At 44.7% G+C, this 23,333-nt stretch overlaps 1 protein-coding gene across 6 annotated transcripts; it reads right to left on the bottom strand.

The window, feature by feature from the left end:
- Window positions 1-494: 494 nt before the first annotated feature.
- On the bottom strand, window positions 495-19,030 carry LOC118225824 (serine/threonine-protein kinase PRP4 homolog). 6 transcript variants are annotated; one of them, XR_004764903.1, is made up of 18 exons: window positions 18,934-19,030; window positions 15,914-17,251; window positions 13,809-13,979; window positions 12,865-13,023; window positions 12,083-12,164; window positions 11,713-11,920; window positions 10,050-10,123; window positions 9,480-9,570; window positions 8,972-9,119; window positions 8,314-8,451; window positions 7,310-7,463; window positions 7,104-7,218; window positions 6,649-6,800; window positions 6,342-6,428; window positions 2,609-4,246; window positions 1,948-2,044; window positions 1,346-1,392; window positions 495-802 (listed from the first exon to the last, which is right to left on the bottom strand). XR_004764903.1 is itself a non-coding variant. In XM_035414813.1 (15 exons), exons 1-15 carry the CDS (start codon window positions 18,996-18,998, stop codon window positions 4,043-4,045), a joined length of 3,186 nt encoding a protein of 1,061 aa, XP_035270704.1. In that variant the 5' UTR covers window positions 18,999-19,030; the 3' UTR covers window positions 2,375-4,042. The 6 variants fall into 6 exon arrangements, 1 of the variants encoding a protein (XP_035270704.1); XR_004764902.1 differs by having other exon boundaries at window positions 1,346-2,044; XR_004764901.1 differs by having other exon boundaries at window positions 495-1,392.
- Between the last annotated feature and the right edge of the window lie 4,303 nt (window positions 19,031-23,333).

Here is a 23,333-nt window from a genome sequence, read left to right as displayed (position 1 = left end):
ATGAAGAAAAAAAAAATTAATCTGGCTAGGTGCTGCATGTTAAGACACTGTTCTAGTGCGTGGAAAGCCCATCGGTGTGGTGTCCAATCTGGACCGTTCTAGTGCCAACTATGGCTGGCAAACCCTGCAGGGCAATATAGCCGGCTCAGGGTGGGAGGGTTTCTATCAGCCATCTCCAAAGTCACATCGCTCCCCAAAGACTCCCACCGGTCGATTGAGTGCCTGCAAATCCACCTGTTGAGCAATGTGTCAAGCCCCTTCCTCAGACTCACGTCTGTGGGAGCCTGACTTACTAACTACAGCATGATAATAAGCAGTGAAGGAGCACGTGCTCATCTACGCTCTCCTGAATCGATATTGGATATTAGATATAGTGGATGTTAGAACAATGGTTGTCGATGTACATATACGATTAGGTTAAAAGGGGGGGGGGAAATATGACTAAGTTTATATTAGAGTATCTCACAGTACATGAAAAAGGGGATGCAAGACAGTTTTCTCCACAGCACTTTATTATATAAACACAGGTGGACAACTGTTTTTATGCACAGTTTTACACACAATTCAAGGTACTTAGACTTGCTATAGAAAAAAACTTCGGTGAAAAATACTGAAAATATCAGTTTATGGAAGTCATGCAAATAATCTGCTATGCAAATAAAGTTTTTTTATACTGGTCACACAGAATGGCAAACTGCCCAACAATCAAGCTGTTCGGAGTCAGTGCAAGTAGACTGCCACTGGAGCCTCCATGGAAGTCATATCAGGTCAGAAAGAAGGTACTTGAAAATGGTGACTTACCCTGCAAAACAAAAGAAAAAGTCAAGGTATTACCATGGTAATAAAAATTAAATAATATTTAATTAATATTTGTCCCCAAACAAAAAAAACAAAAGCATTACCTTATTGTCAGTGATCACTTTAATACATAGAGCATTTCAAACTGCCTTGTCAAAATGTCTTGTATCAAGACCATATCTGTACAAACTCACAAAACTACCCTACTATTTTTTTTGTTTTAAAGTTGCTTCTACAGTCCAACACCAATCATCATAAAATTTGCAGATAAATGTTGGTAAGGAGGGTCAGGTTTCATCACAATCAGCAGACGCACTATATTTCACATTCTGGAACTCAACACATCTAAAATTCTTTCACATCTAAAATAAATTTTTCCCTTCACACAGTTAGAAAAGAAACAACTTTCAGATGGACAGCGTGAGGTCAGAGGGAGGGGGGTTGATCTTCCGGATTGCTTACAGACCCCACACAGCTAAGCGCTAATCAAAACAATGACATCTTTTACACTTGATGGGCACAACAGTCTGCACTCTGAAACAGAAACCTTTGTCCAGGTGAGGATCCCCGTGAGGGTCTTCCACTGGACTGCGCCTAGAATACAGAGAATACAACGAGCATCTAAGAGCACTCTGGGAAAACATCACCTAAAAAAAGGAACGCTGCGTCAATTAAGATTTTACGTGTGGGGAAATCTTCCACACATTTAAACAGTCCGATGTAAATGCCCCTCAAGTTCAAGTCTGGCAACTTTACAGTGCTTTTTCCTATGGCATGGTCGCTTCCTACATGTGATCTGGAGAAATGAAAACATACCTTTTTTTGGTGAGAATATAAAGAGAACAACACCTTTAACACAGGTGTACCACACAGGCTACAGCACTGACAATGGCAAAGGCTTTGGGTGTCTTCTACATGAGTAACTGCTGCTCAGAAGAAATGCATTGCTTTCCCTTTCAGGCAGGTGTGCAGATTTGAACATAAGTGGTAGTACCAAGGTAATAAATGAAGGTGACAACTACAAAATGGCCGACACCTGGGTTCCCTGCAGAGCTGGCGTTAGTATTGTTTACAGGTAATCTAGATCTGTGTTGGTGTATACCACTTTCCCCAGTCTATGTCTTATCTACATATGCCATCAGAAATGACCTTGTTAAGGAGCTGGAGATCTTGTCTCTCTCATTCAGAACCAGGCTGTAGCAGATGGGTGACAGAGCCTCCAGGCCTGGAAGTTTTAACTTGCTTTCTGTCTCTCAGCAACCACAGGAAACAGTGGGAAAGATATCACAAACATCAATTAGAGTTGAGTGAACAACACATCCAATCAATTTTTTTCCCTACTGACACCTATACGCAATAATATACTGAAATGGAGTTTGGGGACAAACAGTGTACATGGCTTGGTGGCAGTATCTTTACTTCTTTGACTACAATCTTTGTTTTCTATTCAGGCTTAAGAAAGATTCCAGAACTCAAGAGATTGAGGTTAAATGCTTCAGAGAGAAAACAAGATAGCATACAAGAAACTACAAACAAAAATAGTGACAAAGCTTACGCATTACATACTGCACAGTCATGTTTTGTGGATTTGTTTTTCACAAAAAAAACTTTATTTTATTATGTTTTTTTGAGAATTTACAACAGTTCCGCACCGTCCAGTGGGCATAAGAACATCTGACATTACAGGTAGCCAAAGACAAAAAACAAAGCAAAATTTCTGTGTAAACTACAATTAATTTCCTTAATTTGTTTCCCTGAATTCCCCAAAGTCTTTGAGCAGTACAAAGGAGAAACTTAAAGAAGCAATTACCGCTTGCAACAAGCAGATGATAAAGGTCTGAGCAGGAAAACCCCTGTATCAAAAGACATGATCACAATCATGAGAGAACGGAAAAAAGGAAAATACTGAATTATCTTAAAAATGAACTCAAACTGTACAAAGCCTCCCCCCTTTCATACTGAAATGTGACCACTAAAAATTTAGCGGAAAGTTGGGGAAAGGGAGAAAAACAGTTGACTACCCGTTACATTTGAAAAGTTGTAAACTGCAAGGATTCAAAGTAGAATTATTGACAAAAGAAGTAAGAGGTAGTGCACTGAAGGTGCTTTCCTCCATGACAGCTTAGCAGACACCCCCCGACCCCCCTCGCTTCTACGCACTCGGCTGGTTTGTGGAAAACCCATTCGAATTCACTCCTGAGCTTTTAAAAAAAAGAAACAGCATTAACATTTTAAACACGGACCGACAGCTGTTCTGTAAAGCTCGGATATTTAAAAAACCGACGGTCTGCAGCTTTTGAGCAGAGTGTTTGTCAGGCTCTCTCCTCTATCCCCCCCCCCCCCCCCCCCCCCCCCACTCCATCTTCTTAAACCTTTGAAACATGCAAGAAGCGTAAGCAAATGCCCAAGAGGCTAGGGAGTCTGCTCTGAGTGCTAAAATGTGCAGTTGTTTGGGTTGGGGAGCTTACCTTCAGTCTACAGAAAGTGGTACACAACCTGCTTTAATAGAGGCAGTGGTCCCCGCGGGCGCGCTCAAGATGGCTACGCACGGCCGCGCCACGGACGCCATTTACGCTGGCGTGCGCCGCGCGAGAGCCGCGACCGCGCGAGACGCACCGCGTCCTTCACGCCTCTGTGTGCACAACAGAGGAGAAACAAACATGTCACGTTAAAAAAAAGTACGTTCACCTGATACTTCATTTTCACTCATTTCTGCAAACCTAGGCAACCAATTTAGAGAAAAATAAACCTTCCCGATAACAGGAATCTGAACAAGATGCGTCACCTATTTACATTTATAGCAACTGGTCACCTTCCAGGGCCCAAGAAAAAAACACTAAATGAGGAATTTAAAAAACAAACAAAAAAAAAGTTACAGGCTTTTTATTCCCCACCTTAAAAATCTATTTGGAATGGCCAAAACACAATAGTAGTACTTCTTCACCAGCGAGGCTGAGGTCAAACTTTCCCCCAATTTATGGGTGCTTTGTAGTTCATCCAACAAGAAAAATATATACATATATTCTTGGACCCCAACTTTGGTTGTATTTTATGCTCATAATAAAAACAAACAAGTTTATGCACGTGCATCAGAATCAATTTTTAAAAATGTTACACTGCTTAAAAAATAAGCCTGTTTCCAGACATTCTTGAGTCAAGTCGCTGCAGTAACAAACTTTCATCAATGTCTTTCAGTTTGTTTTGCCTCCTGCCAGACCCATGTACTTGGTGGCGCGAGGGCGGGTCAGATCTTCTCTTGAATGAAGGGGTGCTGCAGGGCCTGGTTGATGCTGATGCGCTTGGCCGGTTCCAGCATTAGGATCTGGTCCAGGAGGTCCTTCAGCTGGTTGACCTTCTTGCGCTGGTCCTCGGGGAGCCTCTGGAAGCCCACCATGTCGGCCAGCAGGTCCTTGGTGGGGTTGATGGTGCTCATCACAGTCACCTTCTCCTGCGGGAGACGGAGGAGGGAGAAAGAGGAGGCGGTGTGAAGGGGAGGAGTTGGCGGGAGCCCGGGGAATGGTCCGGTCGGAGACGGTGAGATGAAGCGAACGCTCAGGGAAAGACTGGCTTAGCTGAGAACACTGTGGGTTGGCATAATGCTGTGCACACGCCTGACTAGGCATATACAGTAAAAGGTGCCTACTCAGAAAACATGTATAACATGGGCAAAGTGTACGGGACTGATGGAAGAAGCACGTACACTTGCGTACAATTTCATATCTCCTTCAGATTCCTCAGCATGTCATTTGCATGCACTTTGATACGCATCTGCTTGTGGTGTTCAGTCTGATCTTATCAATTCTATCCATTCCTATATTTCCTCGCAGTAACTAAACAAGCAACTAAGACAAAAGAAATATCCAGTACTCTTCCCACTTTATTGTTTTCATCTGATGGCAGTGAGATCTATTATTAGTACCATTTAATAAAAAATGACAGGGAATCAAACTTTCTATGGTGTATTTTCTAGGCTGTCTGAATAATGCTGTGTCACAGACTGCACACAATAGTCACTAAAAATCATAAAGTTGGAGTGGGGAACAGAAGTCGGGTTGAGGCTGATGACAGGGTCTGGGGTTTCCTGTGCTCATGTAGGGGGACGTGGCAGTGGTGTGTCATATCTCAAGGAATTTTGGGAAATCTCCTTGACCAGGCATATCATAAACTGCAGAGTTCAATTCCTCAATAATTGCTTTACCTGCAGAAGTTAATGTGCACTGCCTTCTCAGAGTGACCGCTTCTAACATTGAGCAGCAAGCTCCCGTTTATAATAAAGCATCGCTCAATAAAAACCACTATCATCATCCGCACAGCTGTGAAGGACATCTGACTCTGATTTTAAAGAGGGAATCGCTGCAGGACGGACTCAAATCTGTACGGAAAAAATGATCCGTAGCCCACTCCCCTTTCACAAACATAAAATTGAGGGCTTGGCGACCTGAACGATTAGCTAAACACACGGTGTGCTGCCAAACGGCTGGACTTTACAGATAACGTGGGACGCTTTCGGGGAAAGGCCCGTCCAGCTCACGATGGATGATCTTCACCCTTACTGGCGTGGGTCCACCGCGCTGGCTGAAAACCTCTCAGCCTCAGAATGACTCAGCCACTGCTGTTATTCTGTTATTCAGAGTGCTGTGCTCAGAATAAAGGCAATCCTTTAGACTGCGTCAATCTAGCATCAACCCCATTCATGTATCCTCCTACGCACTCTACTCTAACTGCTATTTCAGTGTGCTGGAAAATTTGAAGAATTGTTTAACTGCAAGTTACATGGGTTAAAACAGAGAACGTTCTGAACCTGAATATATTTCCAGGGGGGTGGGTTGCAATATGAGTACAGTGATTAATTGAACGCGACTATAAAGAACACAGCACCCTTTACTGAACTACTGCAATTTAAAAAAGAAACTGATGTTATATTTTTAGTTACATATAGCACAAACATATATATGGGTCTCTCAGATGGGTCTGCTTTGCCATGACAAATTTATACTTATGAGAATGAATAACTTCTGTGACCTTATAATTGACGGCATTTTCCGTTATTTTATTCTTTGTTTATTTTGTTGTATTCTATGTCCTCTTGTTTATTTTAAATGGGCAGCAACAAAATTGCCTCTCAGGGACAATAAAGAGCTATGGAATCAAACAGATTTCAATAAAGCTTCACTTGAGCCCTGACTCAAAGACCTACCGAGTATGAACGCATGGGAAGCAACACTGAAAATGTGATTGTTTTCCCAGAAAGCAGTGTTGCGACAGATCAAAACTATCAACACTTCAAAACTGCTCCAAGAACCGGCTTTCACTAGAACTATTCTTTTTATACTTAAATGTTATGCTTGTTTTTGGAATTTATGTACCATCGCTTCCCTTTGTTAACAATAATTCTAAGTTGACAAGACTCAAGAGCTGACAGACTGAATTGGCAACAAGAACAAAAAGATTCTGACTGCTGTGCTACTTTCTGACGTGACAAATAAAAACATGGTGTTCGAAGAAGACAAACAAAGACAAACACAAAACAAAGAGACACATACCCTTTCAGTCACTTTATCCACTTCAATATACAGGAAGTTCAAGTTCTGGTCGAAGTGCTGGTCTCTGAACAGACCTTTACGAATCATCTGCGAACAGAAAAACAATACAATTTATCATCGCAATCACCAAACCGGGAACACTTAAGTCAGTCTGCATATTGTTAGTGCTGGATTGTGTCCTTGATGATGGGCAAAAAAAAAAAAACTAAGTATACCAAATGAAGAGAAACTTAGGGACAAGATTCAAGATCTCAACATGAAAAGTAAATGTATCACTAAACGACCAACACACTGAAGTGGGTAGTACCTTGTTGGGCATCTTGCCCTTGATGTCCATGGCCAGCTTGAGCATGTGGTTGTTGGTTTTGCCCGATAAGAGGATCTTTCCTGTGTAGAGTTCGTACAGCGTGCAGCCCACTGACCACATGTCAATCCCGTAATCGTAGGGTTTCCCGATGACTGCCGGGGCACAAAGCACAGTCAAAACCTGCCTGTAATGGTACTTCAGCTCTTCAGCCAGAAAAAACCTGCACTGCAGACCCCTGAAGACCCTTAAAACTGTTTAATACACACCAGAGTATTCCTAAAGGGCCAGTACCACAGAATAAAAGACCATCACCATTGCCATACCATTACCCCCCAAGAGGAGATTGGTATCAATTATGAGGCTGAAGACAAATCATGCAAAAAAAATAAAATAAAATAAATGCACATGACCCAATGTCTGAGCCCGCTTATAAACAGAACGGAGGTCCAGCTTACTGATTTCAGGCGCCCGGTAGAATCGGCTGACCAGGTAGGGCGTGATGTCGCCGTCTGCGATGTGAGACGCCGAGCCGAAGTCGCACAGCTTGAGGATGGTCTTGGACTCGTTCACCTGCCGGAGCACAGAACGGGACGTTTAAAAGCGCCGGCGAGGGACGGCCGATGCCAGGTCGCGACGCAGCCGGCGGTCGACGGCGACTCACCAGGATGTTGTCGGGCTTGATGTCGGCGTGCAGGAGGTTGCAGCGCTTCAGCAGCTTGAGGGCCAGGAAGAGCTGCTGGCTGTACGAGCGCACCGCCTTGATGTGCAGCCCCACGTCCTTCCCGTACTTCTTCAGCACCTCCCGCAGGTTCATGCTGAGGGGGCGGGGACACACGACATGTCGGGCCTTAATGACTCCGCCCCCGAAGACCTCAAACACAAGGCTGACGTGCGTGATGTAATGAGGCACGACACTGACAGACAGCTGTTCCTAGGACAGGACTGCCGACGCCCCCCCAATGCCAGTTGTCACAAACCCCGCTCCTCTATTGAGAGAACTCTGTCTGCAGCTCTGCCCTATCCAGTTCTCAGTTGAACACTTCCAATACAGCTCATTTTGAATGGCTGGAACAAATTGGCCCAGGGGTGTGAGATTCCATTCATGAAAGAGCCTGACACTTTTCACACAACAATTTATTTACACCTGGACAAAAAGCTGAGATGGCTTCCAAATGAAATGATGACTACAATGCAGCAGTTAAGAGATGAGGCAACACAGTAACAATGAGCTGATGCACTTCAATACCATCTATCAACAGAACAGCACGGGCTCATAACACTGCACTTAAGAACCAACAGCACTCAAGGACCCAGGATTTTTTTTTTTTTAAACTTAGGAGTTGCCTGGATTCAGGTAGAGCAGAAGCCCAACTTTAGACATGCGCTCATTAATACTCATGACCACAGTACCAGCGTAGCTGACATAAGCTGTTATGTCTCAGACTGCTTGAGTTATGAAGGCCATGGCACTGCGTAACAGGCTAGCTGAGGGGCTCAAACACCAGGCACAGGTGCTGCTTGTGGTTACGGTGCTGAGCAGGTTACCTGAGGGGCTCAAACACCAGGCACAGGTGCTGCTTGTGGTTACGGTGCTGAGCAGGTTACCTGAGGGGCTCAAACACCAGGCACAGGTGCTGCTTGTGGTTACGGTGCTGAGCAGGTTACCTGAGGGGCTCAAACACCAGGCACAGGTGCTGCTTGTGGTAGAAGTGTCTGAAGAGTCGGAGGCAGTGGAACTTGTCATCGGGGTCGGAGTCGTTGAGCTTCTTCAGGAACTCCAGCTCCTTCAGTCCCGTCTTTTGCCTGTTTGAAAACACTCGGGTTGTGAGTCGGCACCTCGCAAAACTTTCAATGTTAGACAATCTTACCTGGAAACCAGTCAAAATGGTACAACACGACACATCTGAATTACAATTCAACCCTGTCAATCGCAAAAATCCATCTCAATGCAATATTTTAAGATATATTATGTAGGATAGGGAAGACAGACTGATACATCTTAACAGTTAACATTTGAAAGACAAAGTATGAGGGAGATCAAACTTTCATAATCATGAAAATTTTTACACATTTGGGAGGTCCAAATTTCTGCACTATGGAGCTTTGCATTTAACATCACATTTTGAAAACAATGAAATTTTCACAAAAACAATCGGTAGGAAGTGAAAATTAAAACAGATCTGAGACAAGACTATGATTCAGAGCATTATGACACAAACACAGTATAAACCCTCAAATCACTGATGCAGGACAGCAGCCTTCGTACTTTGTTGGTTTGCATTAACCGCACTGAACCAAACTGAATTCTCGTGGTGTGACTCACATGAGCTCATTGCTGCGGATGATCTTGACTGCCACCTCCTGGTTGGCCCGGGCCAAGTCCCTGGCCCGAATCACGTTGCTGAACACACCCTGTCCCGTGTAGCCGTACACCCCGTACCGCTTGTCCAGCACCTCCCCGATGTTCACGCCTGCCAATTGAAATAGCGGAATAGTTTTAAACCCAGGCTTGGACTTAATCATCTTTTGTCCTCAACACTGTCTCACAAAGTAAAAGAAAATGTCCTTAAAAGTTTGGCGAGTTGAGTTAACCTGCTAAACTGCTGGCAAAGGAAAAACCTGAAAACTGGCCTGCCTCTTCCTCAGTTGCTCTTTGGAAAGGCTAGCTTTAAACTGGAGTAGTTTACAACAGGACAAAACTGACAAGCAAGACCTCATATATTACGTACTTGTATTAAAATCGCTAACTCTATGTAAAATGATACATGACAAGAGACATTTTTAAGATGTGACCTTTCCATAGAATGAAAGGCTTAATCTTTAACACTTACGGTAGTACCCTTCTGCATCTGTCCAGTTGTCCCTGAGGTTGGGGTTCTCTTTAAAATCCTTCCCAATACCGACCGCTCTCAGTCTTGCACTCTGCAATTCAAACAGCATTCCAATTACACACACCCACCAAGGTCCTGCTACAGGAGTCGAACACACTTAGATGCAGTGCTCCAACCAAGCCATTGATTTTGTAGTTCATCACATGCACTTCAATCACTAGAATTCCGTTCGTATAATGTAATTTTACTGGGTACCTATATTTTCTAAGAAAAAGCACTGCTGTATCATTGGTTAAAAATGAATCTGACCTCATTTATTTTAAATGATTTTAATTTACATTAAACATTTTTTTGACAATAGTATTTAACATGTATTTTACAATACATGTTAAATACTATTCTTGCTATCTGACATACTCACTAGTACACTACAGAGAGAATCCGAGAAAATTCCATGATCTTTTATGGTCTAGAATTGTATTTTGTAACCTCCATGCTTCAAGTAGTTACGCATAAACCATGTCAAAATGCCAAGCAACTGGAAATGAGCAGGGGCTTTTAAGTACTTACATCAAAGTATGCGGCAAACATGTCGTCCGATTCTGTAAACATATCGGGGGCTGATGGCTTTTTTGGATTGGATCCTGGAACAAGTGAAGGACATATTTTAATGAGAGATGTTGCAAGTTCCTGACATTTATCTGGCGAAAAGTACATTGAACGAAGCAAAAATGTATAAGATTCAATCATTTAAAACAAGCGGGATTAAATTTTGTGCCACATACATTGTCCTTGACCATAACATTCATTTTAAAGACCAATGAGATCCCCTGCAGCCTTTTTCTGAAAGACAAGTACAGATATTGCGAATGGCCTGCACTGCTTGTGTATATAAGAAATGAAAATGATGATGTCCTGTGGAGTAGAGATAACAGCTGGCTGCGTTGGAAGCCCTGGTAGATATCTCACGTAGTTCAACCTGGGCAGCTCCAACCCTTAGGGTCCAAACTGAACCAATCAGCTGCTGACCAATCAGACCCAGCAGAGCACCTCTCCTACACAGAACACTGGCTGAAGGGATGGGAAGACAACGTTTGATTCCCAGGTAGGCCGTCATTGTACTCTTCAGCATCATGACTATCCTGAATAGCTTCCGCGTGTATCCAGCTGTACAAAATGGATACCGTGTAAAAATGTGAGAGGTGTGCAAGTCACTGCGGATAAAAATGTCTGCTAAATGGCTGTGATGTAATTGTCTGATCATGACTCACTCAGTTCTGGTTCAAGTTTTTCAGAAGGCCTCCTATCAATTCAGTTCAATTCAATTAAATTTGTCTCCATCAGATTTGTATAGCAGTTTGTCTCAGGACATCAGAAGGGGATGTTAAATCGTAAGGTAGGAGCTCACACTACATAGAGCTGAGGAGCCCTCTGTTAAAAGTACAAGGGATAATCAATATGTGTAAAAACTTTATGTACTGTGCACACAAAGGAACTTCAGAAGCTAGATTAATAACAGATGTGTTCTGTACAAGGCTAAATGACTCAAATGTTTTGGTATATTGCAGGATTCCCAGATATTCAAAATTAATATCGTTTTTTGAATGATATAAAGGCATAATATGCAGGTTTTTAAGCCATGCTGTGGTCCAGTGGTTACAATAAACAAATTCTCCTCCTACGTCCTAAATCCCACTCATCTCCAATTTTATATTTTACATCCATTTGCATACCGTTTTTTTTTTTTTTTTTTTTTTTCCTGTTTTTCGATAGCTGTAGCAATCGAGGAAAAGCAGTTCCAAGGCCGACACGTTTTTGAACAAGCCGTGTCGGCTTGCCGTTTTGCTGTACTTATGCTTCTTCACCTCTGCCATTGCAGTAGCTAGCTACAAATGCTCCTGAAACCTGATCCCACACCACAGTCTCTGTAGCCACACCACCCACCCCACACACACACACAGAAAAGAGCGCCACTGCCAGTAATATCCCGACACATCCTTAGAGGCAGAGATACAAGCAGAGCAGCACGGACTGGGAAAAGACAGAGACTGCCAGTGCACCATAGATACGACTGAGCATGGTTATTTCAAGGTAAAAATACCGCATAGCGTGCTTTTAAAAGAGCAAATTTACATCATAAAAAATATTTTTACAGTGCATCACGCTCGCGCTGGGCTACGTTCGTTCCTAACGAGGGTCGCTGAACGACGCAGAGCGAGACTCGGCAGCGTACCGTCCTTCTCCACGGGAATGAGGTTGTGCTTGGCTTTGACGATGGCCTCGAAGGTGTCGGCGTTCTCCAGCTCGTACTCCTTGACGTCGGCGGCCACGCGCTCCAGGATGTCGTCGGGCGAGGGCGAGCGGCTGCGGGCGCTGCTCTGGGGGCTGCTGGGCTCCGAGGGCGCCGACGCCATGCTGTCCTCGTTTGGCGCCTGGTACTTCTGCGCAGCGGGGGGGAAAAAAGGGCGGCTTCGTCTCAGTGCGCTCGACAGACACCCGAGTGGCGCCCTTTGAGTGGGTCGTTCAGACGAGGGAAGCGATACGACTAAATGAATTAAGTCTTCTCGGTTAGCCCTGCTGCTGGGAACACTCTGCGTACGAACCTGCACGATGGCCTGGCGCTGCAGACGCCGCTGCTCGATAACTGCCTCTTCATCCTCCTCGTCAACATCATAGTCCTCCAACCTAAATGAACAAGGAGTCACTACAGTCTTCAGAAAAAAATCTATCGGGATTTCCCAGAAACACAAGATCTCCCCAACAGGTCACATTTCACAGCCCGCCAATAAACAGCTACAAGTAAAATATACGGGCCACAATAAAGGCAATAGAAGTGGTGGAATATATCACTGTGAGACCCACTTTATATTGTGGTCTCAGAATCACCATTTCATTTAATGACAAAAGCACACAACTTTATTTAACCAGGGAGTGACTGATCAAAACACCCACACAATAGTGCAATGAACGTTAAGAGTTACAAATCAGCTGCATGGACGACATTTAACATTTATGCTGCCTGTTAAAGTAAACTACAGTTCACAAGAAAGTACACAGTAAAAAGTTGCAACATCACATAATTGACCTTCATTTGTTTAATCACATTACAATAAAACAGTAGAAGACAAAAATAACAACCACGCTTAAACCAAAAAAGAACTTTAAAAGTTCTGCAGTTATGCTACAAAAAGCCAAAACAAAAATTAGGCTCTATTCCAAAGCAATGCCACCCAGTGTTTCCTAAATTATTTCATGTAACAGGGGCTTGTGTTTTATCACCTGAATAGAATGTGGTCATTCAAACTTCGTGAGTCATATCAAAGTGTCAAATAACAAAAATTGCCTCACGGAAGAAGAATTTTAATGAAAGTTTTAAACAGCTCACACTTCCTCAGAGGAGGACTCCTGGTTGGCCTTCATGCCCTCCGAAAGGCTGCCCTTGTACTTGTCCTCGTCCCGGCTGCGTCTGCGCCTCCGCCCCCTGTCCCGGGACCCCGAGCGCCAGCGCGGCCTGAACCTCCCCAGCCTGTCCCTGTCCCATGACCTGCGGCGGAGAGTAGGGGGGAGAATCACCACAGCGATTAGGGGCCCTGTGGTGAATCTCATACGGTCCACACCGTCAAAACGTTAAAAGAAAAATAAATGTGCGAAGTGGAGAGTAGAAATTGCGGAGGACCTAACACGACGGCTAGTCCTGTACAATGGAAAAATACATGTCACTGATAAAAGACTCATTTTGGTTAAAAGCAATAACGACGGCGATTTTGGTCGATTCAAATTAAAATTCAAAGAATTCGAATTCAAATTTCGTTTAACAGCTTTCTCAGACAGACCTAGATGCAGTTGAATCAATTTTTGCATACAAAAATTAACGCAACAATTGAGGGATATTGACTGTTAAAGGTAAAAAAAAAATTAAATTGTTAAAATATTCTAAGCAGTACACGTCAACATGTTTGAATAGTCTCATGTTAGTGGTCCCATAAGTAGTAACCAACCTTGTTCCCGTCTACCTCCTGTAGGTTTTCATTTCAACCATAAATCAGCACATCTGACTCTACTAATTAGCAGCTCAACAAAGATCTTTAGCCGTTGACTGAGGTGTCTTTTGTTAGGGTTGGAGTGAAAACCTACAGGACGGTAGATCTCCAGGAACTGGATTGGTTACCACAGTCATAGAAGGCCCTGTTCTGAACACAATTAAAAACTCCTTCTTACACACACAGTGTTCTCAGGGGGGCTGTCCCTGCCAGCCTGCCTCTTAGCCTGGGAGATGCAGGGGGGGGGGGGGGGGGGGGTTAATGAGGCTCACTGGCCGAGCGGTCTCACCTTCGCCTGAATGGGGACCGGCTTCGTCTGCGCGGCGACCGCGAGCGCCTCAGCGGCGACCGGGACCTCCTCCTCAGGGGCGAGCGGCTGACTCTGCGCCGGGCCCCCGGCCCGGGGCTCCCGTCACGCGACCTGTCCCACCGCGCCCCGGCCTCGTCCCGCGAACGCATCCTGCGGGACAGACGGATAGAGGATACTGTGCGTCAGGATAACGGGCAGAGGGCAGGGAGGACAGACCCAAGGGCACAGACCCAAGGGCACTGGGGAGACTGTTAAGCCCGACTTAAACTGGAGGGGACAGACCAAAAAATGTCAGAATACATAACGATTTTAGTAAAATAAAAAAAAAATGGGTTTGGAGCTGGTCTTGTAACCTAAAGGTCACAGGTTCCCAGGTAGGACACTGCTGTTGTACTCTTGAGCAAGGTAATTAACCTGCATTGCTTCAGCTGTATAAAGGATGTAATGTAAAAGGTGTGTAAGCCGCATTGGATAAGTGCCTGTAATGTAATTAAGCATTGTATGCCACTGTAGAGACGGTTGCGGTTAATTAAGTCATTGAACCGGTTGGGCAAAATCCTAAAATAGTTGAAATGCCTGTCTTCATCCAGTAAAAACAGTCCATCTGCTTAACCAGGCTAGAACACACTTGCTTTGCTTTCCCTCATTTGGTTTATGGAAAGAGATAAAGGACAGAGGTGTAAACATAAGTTTGAGACTCTCTTCTTGAACTCTGAAATGAGTACCTGAACGGTTTCACGTATTTGGCCAAATAAAAGGTGTATTGCTGAATTACTCTATGACCCGACTAAATTAGGCTATTTGCCTCCGTTGAAGGTAAAATCCACAGCACTGGAACCACAAACTGATAAGTAAAGCACATCAATGGGGCGACATAGCTCAGGAGGTAAGAGCGATTGTCTGGCAGTCGGAGGGTTGCCGGTTCAAACCCCGTTCTGGGCCTGTCGAAGTGTCCTTGAGCAAGACACCTAACCCCTAACTGCTCTGGCGAATGAGAGGCATCAATTGTAAAGCGCTTTGGATAAAAGCGCTATATAAATGCAGTCCATTACCATCAATAAGCACATATGCTACCTGTGATAAACACAAAGGGCGACCATTTTTCAGAGAATAATCTTAAGTGAATTAAAGTTCTTTATTCAGCTACCACTGTTTTAAAGGAGATATGGAACTGGTTGCCAAACAGTCTCCTGTTTGCAGCTGTTAAGCTACAGAGCGACACTGCCCTTCAGATGAGTCACGTTAACTAATTCGATCACTGTTCAAAGTCTCATCACAACATAACTACCAACTAGAAATACCGCCTCACGGTTGTATGCCTCCGCCAAGGCAAAAACGTGTTTTGTGAGGTCACAGTGACCTTGACCTTTGACCACCAAAATCTAATCAGTTCATCCTTGAGTCCAAGTGGATGTTTGTGCCAAATTTGAAGAAATTCCCTCAAGGCGTTCCTGAGATATCGCGTTCACGAGAATGGGAAGGACGGACGGACGGACAACCAGAAAACACAACGCCTCCGGCCACGGTTGTGCCGTCACGGAGGTATAAAAATGCAGGCTAATATTTAATGTAAATGTGACCCATAGGAGAATATTCAACAACAGTGCAACTACATGGAAAATTCTGGATGTGTACTTTACGTAGGGTGGGACAGTGTGTGAACAACAGGGTTTCCATAATGAACCAAGCGCCAGGAAAGGAGTCGCTTCATTGTCAAAACCAACGTGCTGCCGACTGAGAGCACGCCGATTCTAAAATTAAGACGCTCGGTCTAGGTGGCTTGTTTATCCCCACAAGGGAATTCCAGGCATCTTTACCGGAATGACAATCCATTCTGCTCCACTGCATCAAAGATCACAATTCAGCTTTTCATCTGAATTCTACTGAAGCCCGAATCCACCCACGCCTTTGTCATCACCCCTGAATTAGCCTAGCGCAGGTGTACCGATACAGCTGGAAAACAGAAGGGGGAGAAAAGCTAATGCTACCCTAAAGGCTCAGCTAAAAATAATGAAGCAATTCCACCACGACCAGGAGAAGCGATCTCCTCTGAGACAACAGGGAGAAAGTAAAATGGCCCCCACCTGACCGGGGAGAGTCGCGGTCGGTCCGCCTCCCTGCGCTTGCGGTCCAGGGACCGGCTGCGTGCCCTTCTGACTGGGGACTGGGGGGCCAAGTGGCTGTTTATGGCTGTCCTCTCCGCCGCCGGCGGGGAGCGCCGGTCCCTCCTGCGGGGGGAGGTGCTTCGCTGCCGCTGGCCGCTGCCCCCCAGCTTGCGGCCGGGGGAGCGGTTCTCCTTGCCCGACGACGCGTCCTTGGAGGGGGACTTGGCCGGTTTCCTGTCCCTGTCCTGCTCCGCCTCGGGGCGCCTGGGCTTCCCATCTTTGGACCTGGAGCGCGCTCGTCGCTCGGGCGACCGGGACCTGCGCCCGCCGCGCTCGCGGTTCTGGCCCTCGTCCGCCTGCGCGGCCGCCGGGGCCCCAGGGGACGTCGGCCTCCGGCCCGGGCGGGCCTTCTGCCCCGCCTCCCCCGGTGGGGATGCTGACCGCCGGTTCCTGTCCGCAGATGAGCGGCGCCTGCCGGCGGGGGACTTGGACTTCCTGGCGTGGTCCTTGGACCGGTCGAGGCTGCGTGAGCGCTTCCTGTCTCTGGAGCGGCTGCGTCCCCGGGCGCGCTCCCTGCCCCCGGCCTCCGCGCCGCTCTTGCTCTTCTTCCTGTCGGGCTTGTGCTGCTTGCCGCCCCGGTCCTTGGACTTGCTCCGGCGCTTGGAGCCGGGCTTGCCGCCGTCTGCCGACTCCCGCCGCGCCTTGGCGTCCTTGGCGGCGGGCGGGGCGCCGTGGCTCTTGGGGGCGAGGGCTTTCCCCGAGGCCCTCCTCGGCAGCTCCCCGTTCCGCGCCCGCTCCTGGATCTCGCCGTCCTCCGAGCCCGAGTTGTAGCCCTGCAGGATCAGGCCCATGCCCGACTGAACCTTCCCCTCCATCAGCTCGCTGTCCAGCTCAGCCTTGATCATGGCCCTCTGCTTCTCCAGGTCCTCCAGCACCGCCATGTCGTCCAGCTTGGGCCGCTTGGCCGCGGGGGAGGCGTCCCCTTTGCCCTTGGCGCCGTGGCCGGGGGAGTTGTCGGTGGCGGGCGCGAGCGTGGATGCACTCTCCTTGCGCTTGTGTTTCTTGTGCTTGTGCCGGTGCTTGTGTCTGCGGTTCTTCTCCTCGGGGGACGAGCGTTTGTGTTTCTTGTGCTTGCTGCGGTGCTTGTGCTTCTTCTTCTTGCGTTTTCCGCCGCTGCTCCCGCCGGTATGCTTCGCCTCCTCCTCTGGCTTGCCACCGCTCTCCTCCCCATCCTCGTCTTCCTCCTCCTCTTCTCCGGACACGTCCCCATTCTCTTCCTCGTTCCCACTCTTCTCTGGACCCTCCACTTCGTCCTTCCTGTAAAAACAAGGACACAATGTCAAAGATAATAGCTCTGCCACGATGCATCACTGTCCTATTGGCTTGTTGCTAATGATTCAGTGGAAACATCCTTAGTTTATTTTCAGTCCTTGCATTGAATAATCCTTGCATTGATCTGAAAATTTCCATGCACCCATTTCAGCATTACAGTAGATTCATAGCTCCTACTGATCAATTACACTATCAACTTAAGAGATAAAGGAGGTGTTCCAGGGGGGGAAAGCAAATCAGTAATGCTCCCGTTGAGTTCAGTCAGTAAGAACTGAGGGCAACAAACAGCTTTTCACCTTTAGCATCAAAATCAATCCACTCGGAGGCAGCAAGTAATTTATTTTCAAGGCAATATTTTCTTGTTGTGAACAATAGCAACATTACTATTGGCCATCGGTATATATTTCGAAACCGATTTCCCACAGGATAAACATTATCCTGTGGGACATTAACACGAATAATCAAATACCTGACAAAAGGTTGCATTGTGAGTTATACAGTTCTTATGAGTGAAATAACACGAGAACTTTTATTTGTTGAAAGCTGTGGTCGGTGTCATTAGCGTTTGCAGTTACATAATGTCTAATATCTTAGCTAATGTAAGCTAATCGCGCCAAAGGGATCTGGAAAAAAAACAACTAAAAGATACTTGGAAAGAAATCAATTCCATATTTAACTATTTCCAAACGAGAAAAGCTCAATGACCATGGCCGGCCTGTTCTCATCCGAGATTTCACGACGTTACCAGGACAGCAAGCTAAAAAAACGTCAGCTAATGCTACTTCTAGTAACGTTAGGCCTACGATGCTCTAGCCACGGTTCGTTCCTAGTTGGCTAGCTAGCAAGAGAGCTGTTTTATTGCTTACTATCCAAGTGCAACTGCTGTGTCTGAAATGCTACAGCAAATTGTTACAAACCTTAAAAGCCAAAGTAATAAAGCATTAACGTTAGCTGACGTTTCCGCTTCCTAGCTTTAAAACAAACAAACACATGGACCAACATGACCAAGTAGCTAGTAGTTGTAGGTAACAAAGTAACACACCGCGAACTACAGAACCATGCTTCACGGACAACTGGTGTTAGCTAAATGGCTAGCTAATTATAGTCTATAACAATTGGCAAACATAAAACGGTCTAAAGCTACACAAATGGCTGTCGACGACGTTAGAAAATAATTTCTGCGTTTGACAATATAAAAAGTGGGCAGTTAGCAAGCTAATGTTGACTAGAAATCAAGCGTTACCAGGATACCAGGAGCGTGTGTTTGCTTTGAGTTCAAGAATACACCTGCCAAGAGCATGTGGCTAACATAAACTGACACCGGTAAGCTAGCTAGCAATGGCAACAACAGTTTGTAAGCTAACAAGTTGACAACCTCAACAAATCCCAACGATTCGTGGAACGCATCCAGGCAGACGTTAGCCAACATCGGCTATTTTACAATTAATCTGCCATCACTTTGGTTATAGTTAACGTTAGCTCGCTAGTTTGCCTAATTGGCTAACATTAGCGACATAGCCAATAAAACTAGTAACGCCAACTTACAACTTTTTACAGACACCTGTTTACAGTAATGCTGCTTATCAGCCAACAAGGCAGGTCACCTCAGCGTACACGACAGAATTAAATGCAAGTTTATGAAATGTATGGAATTCAGTATTTCTTACTCCTGTCCTTTCCCGCTATCTCGGCTCTTGCTGCACACCTCAGTGTCCATGTCGGCCATTTTCATCGGCTCGCGAATCCCTCGTTGCTTGCTGTGCACATGCGCAATGGGGCAACTAAGAGACGGAACAGAACACACACCCACACACGTCGCGTCACAATCAGTACATCTCAGTTCGAAAGAAATCTAGCTGGACTACAGAATTGTAGTGGGTTATTATGATATAATATCTATTATATAAAATAGATATTTCCTTTATTATTACTACCGCTTTCAAGCATCTCATATTTCAGTGAAACTTGTTAGTAAAAATGGATGGAGCACAGCACTCCCTAAAATATACTATCTTGTTGAATTATAATATAGATTGGTGAGGCAGAGATGGTAAAAATCATTTGCGTCCCAAATCATTTTGGATCAGGATAAACCTTATGCTCAAAGTAATAAGATAAGATAAGACAAGAGTAAGAATTTGTGAAACTGACCATGAACTGGGAGTTGGGAATATATTTATGTGGAGCTAAACTTCATGGGTTGAAGCCTACAGTGACAAGGGGAAACTCATCCCAACTGCCACCAATGTGTAGCACCTACCTGGGTGATGCAGAACAGCCATTTCATGCTCACCACACACCAGTTGAGCTAAAGAGGGAGAGAACTATTTTTAGCCAATTAAACTGGGGGATGATTACATTACATTACAGGCATTTAGCAGACGCTCTTATCCAGAGCGACTTACACAACTTTTACATAGCATTTTACATTGTATCCATTTATACAGCTGGATATATACTGAAGCAATGCAGGTTAAGTACCTTGCTCAAGGGTACAACGGCAGTGTCCTTACCCGGGAATCGAACCTGCGACCTTTCGGTTACAAGCGCAGTTCCTTACCCACTGTGCCACACTCCGTCCACAGGTTGCAGGTTGAGAGAGGCCAGGTTGGGAATTTAAGCAGGACACCGGGGAACCCCCTACTCATTGTGATGAGTCTCATGGGATCTTAACTGTGAGTTTAACTTTTCATCTGGCAGATGGAGACTCCTACAGCAAAGGTGTCCCCATTACTGCACTGGGACATTGGGTTTATTTGAACAGAGGAAAGATCACCCCCTGCTTGCCTCCGACACCACTTCTAGCAGCAACTTAGTTTTCCCAGGTCTCCCATCCATGTGCTAACCACAGACTAATACTAACCAAGCCCAGCCGTTTGGCAGGAGCAGGATACATGGTGGTTACATGAAAATACTGATATAAAATAAGACATGCTATGGCAGCACTTTATAATAGGAAAAGTAAAACAAACTTTGAGCTACATAATCTGAACAGTTAGATGGAGGTACCTTTGGGTCCATTGGTAATTAATGCAGTTCACTCAAATTAAAGCATTGGTATATTTTTAAGTCAGATGGATTGGAAGACTATGGGGAGTGAACATTACCAGCCTTGCTGGTAATGCTCAGAACAGGGGAGGTTCCTTACTCAATGCTGCTTCTCCAGGTCTGGAAATGACAGATGTCTGGCTCCATAAAAAATGCTCTCAGCCACTAGAGGGGGCAAGCAGCCCAAGATTGAGAGAGCCTGATGGAGGAAGAACGTCAGCAGCAAAATTGAATGTTCAAAGCTTTTCCAAGACACATTTCATTTGTTATTGAGAGAATGTGACATCCCTCTTTGTAAGTAAAAGGTTATTCCCTACCAGATTATTCATGATGAAAGCTGTCTGTGGTACAATGGAAAAACAAAAATTGAACTTTATGAGCTGTGTGGGCTGTCAGTGAGCCTTGTGGAAAGCCCCCCTCACAAGCTATTAATATTAGCTCACCTGACCAGCAGTTAGGTGGTGTACTTACACCCTACTTTTACTGGCTATTAGGTTGTAGGTCAAAGCATGGTGACTACTGGGACAGCTACTTGAATCACTGAGGACTGTTTGAACAACCACGGAGAACGGGTCTGTGATTGCAGTACATTTACATTGTTTAGCTGCTTGGCGTACAGCTCTTTTATGAGTTTTTTTTTGTTTTTTGTTTGCATAATTTCAGTCCTCCATATATGCGCCTTGATTTTCCTTGGAGCATATCAGATGAAGTACATTGCTCAACAGTGCTACAGCAGTACGCCACCTGAGATTTTAATGTAAGGAGCTATTCCCGAACCAGTGTCAGTGTCTTTTGTATAGTTCTGCTTGAATATTATGACCTTCCATGAAAATGAATGAGGAAATTGTCTGATTTGATTTTCATTAAATGAAGGGGAGTATTCAACCAGTACATAGATTGGTATTAGCATAATATGAAAGACAAAATGGCAAAATAAGTACATTGCATTGTGTACTGGTGAATCCTCTAAAGCTTTAATCTCTTACCATGTCTTAGGAGCCATCTGTCAGTACCTGTAATTTCTTCATGTGATTAATAATGACAGACAGACAAGTCAGTTATAATCTCATCAATTGTTAATACTTGTTAGTGCTCTTTAATGAACAAGGTCAAATCTCTGCACTGAATATCTCAGATTTAGAGACAAAGAGAGCTCAGTGAACTTGCGTTACTCTTGAGAAGCACGCTTGTGTGGGGGATGGTGTGCGATTCAAAGAAAGGCACTGCAATGAGTCTTGTGTGGAATAAGGGTGGTATTCAAATTTACAAATACGGGGCCAAATACACATTGTATGGATTACACTGTATACTTTAAAAGGGCACTACAGCACCATGATGACTCTCATCTTTGATATATGACACATGTTTTTCACAAGACATTGATTCAGTATGACCCCCTTGCAGTTGGATGTGAGAAATAATGGGAGCACACATGAGTGAACATCATGAGACTTGGCGTGGATACAGTATGTCCTGTTGTCAACTGTATTACCACAAGAGGCCCCTAAGTTGATAAGTTCAAAAGCTCAGCTCATTGTAAATCAAGGAACACAAGTATGGTGTGTATACACTATGTATCCTTTATTGATGTGTGCCTTACATGTGAATGCACATACCAAAATTGGTAAATAAAATTAAAGAGCATTAGGGTCATTCAAAAAATTACACTTACAATTACCTTTAAAAATGTATTTGGTTACTTAAATTCAGGGTTAAAAAGAAAAAGAAATGCTTGTAAATTTATTCATTAGATTCAAAAAGCAGGCAAAATAAAATGGCCCTTACAAATATTTGGCATATTCAACTAAACTTTATTTGACCAGAGAAAGCTTCATTTTCAATCAGATAATAGTATACTGCAGTATAATTTACTAGTGATAATATACTATTAAAAATATATATATATTTTAAATGTATTCTTCATTTCACAGTCAGAGCTGGGCAGACAGTTATTTATGCAGGCAACAAAAAGCAGTTCTGTTTGAGCCTCACTGAGGCATCCACAGTTTGCCCAGAGTTGTTTGTTCCTCCTGAAAAAAAGTGTGCAGTTTTGGTGTTCAGGGGGCCGAAATGAAGGATCTTTCACACACTCTCTCAGAGGGAATACAACAGGGAAGCATATCCATGGCAACGGAAAGGGGTTAAATCACGGGATGTGAAAAACTCCTTGGCAGGGGTAGTCGCCCCAGTATTTGCTTTATGATGATTATTAAAGTCCTCTCCTGCAGTGACCTCATTGTTCTCTGTATGGGAGATAGAGAGGATGGGGTTTTTAAACCTGATTGTTTTTCAGTGATGGATCTTTGCAGTGGCTTCAGGGGTTAAAGCTATTCCAGAGAGTCATTGCACATTCGCTAATTAGCAGTCAGGGTGTGATGTGTGTTAATCAAGATCCTTGCTTGGATAAGACCAATGGAGTTTCCTGGTCTGTTGTACTGGGCCCCACCTGTGACTTACTCTTTCTCTCTCACACTCTTATTTTCATTCCCTCTCTCTTTGTTTTGGTCTTACAGCAGTTACTAAGGCTGCCTTGTGCAGAGACGGATAGCAGGCAGCACTGCAGTAAATCCCTGGCTCCTGTGGATGAGTGGTCCTTCAAATCCTGTCCATGTCCACCTGTCTCCCTTTACAGGCACTGTCGATTGCTGAATTGGGTCCACAGCAGGCAACTCACCTGTCTTTAAATCACTACATCTTGGTCTCTCCCCATTAAGCCAAACTGCATTGCACCCAAAAGCGAATAGTGAAATCTCAGCTTGCAACAATGAATATAGATGTACTACATGTTACATGCATTGACAAAGCCAACTATCTATATAAGCAGTTATCCAGTGGGTTGAATTATTTCAGGAACATATGGTTTTCTACTTCAGCCATTAGTATCCAAAAATAAAACCCTGCCACAGATGGCTTAATTAAATGTTTTATTTTTAACAGAATATAACAGAATTAGGGAAACATATGGTATAATTATTATTTTTTCTCTACCTCACGACTTACCCCAAATCAAAGGAAGTTA

The sequence above is a fragment of the Anguilla anguilla genome, chromosome 4, assembly GCF_013347855.1.
Source record: "Anguilla anguilla isolate fAngAng1 chromosome 4, fAngAng1.pri, whole genome shotgun sequence".
Taxonomy (NCBI): Eukaryota; Metazoa; Chordata; class Actinopteri; order Anguilliformes; family Anguillidae; genus Anguilla; species Anguilla anguilla.
Note: the sequence above shows the minus strand (reverse complement) of the source record. Positions and strands in the feature narration are given on the sequence as shown.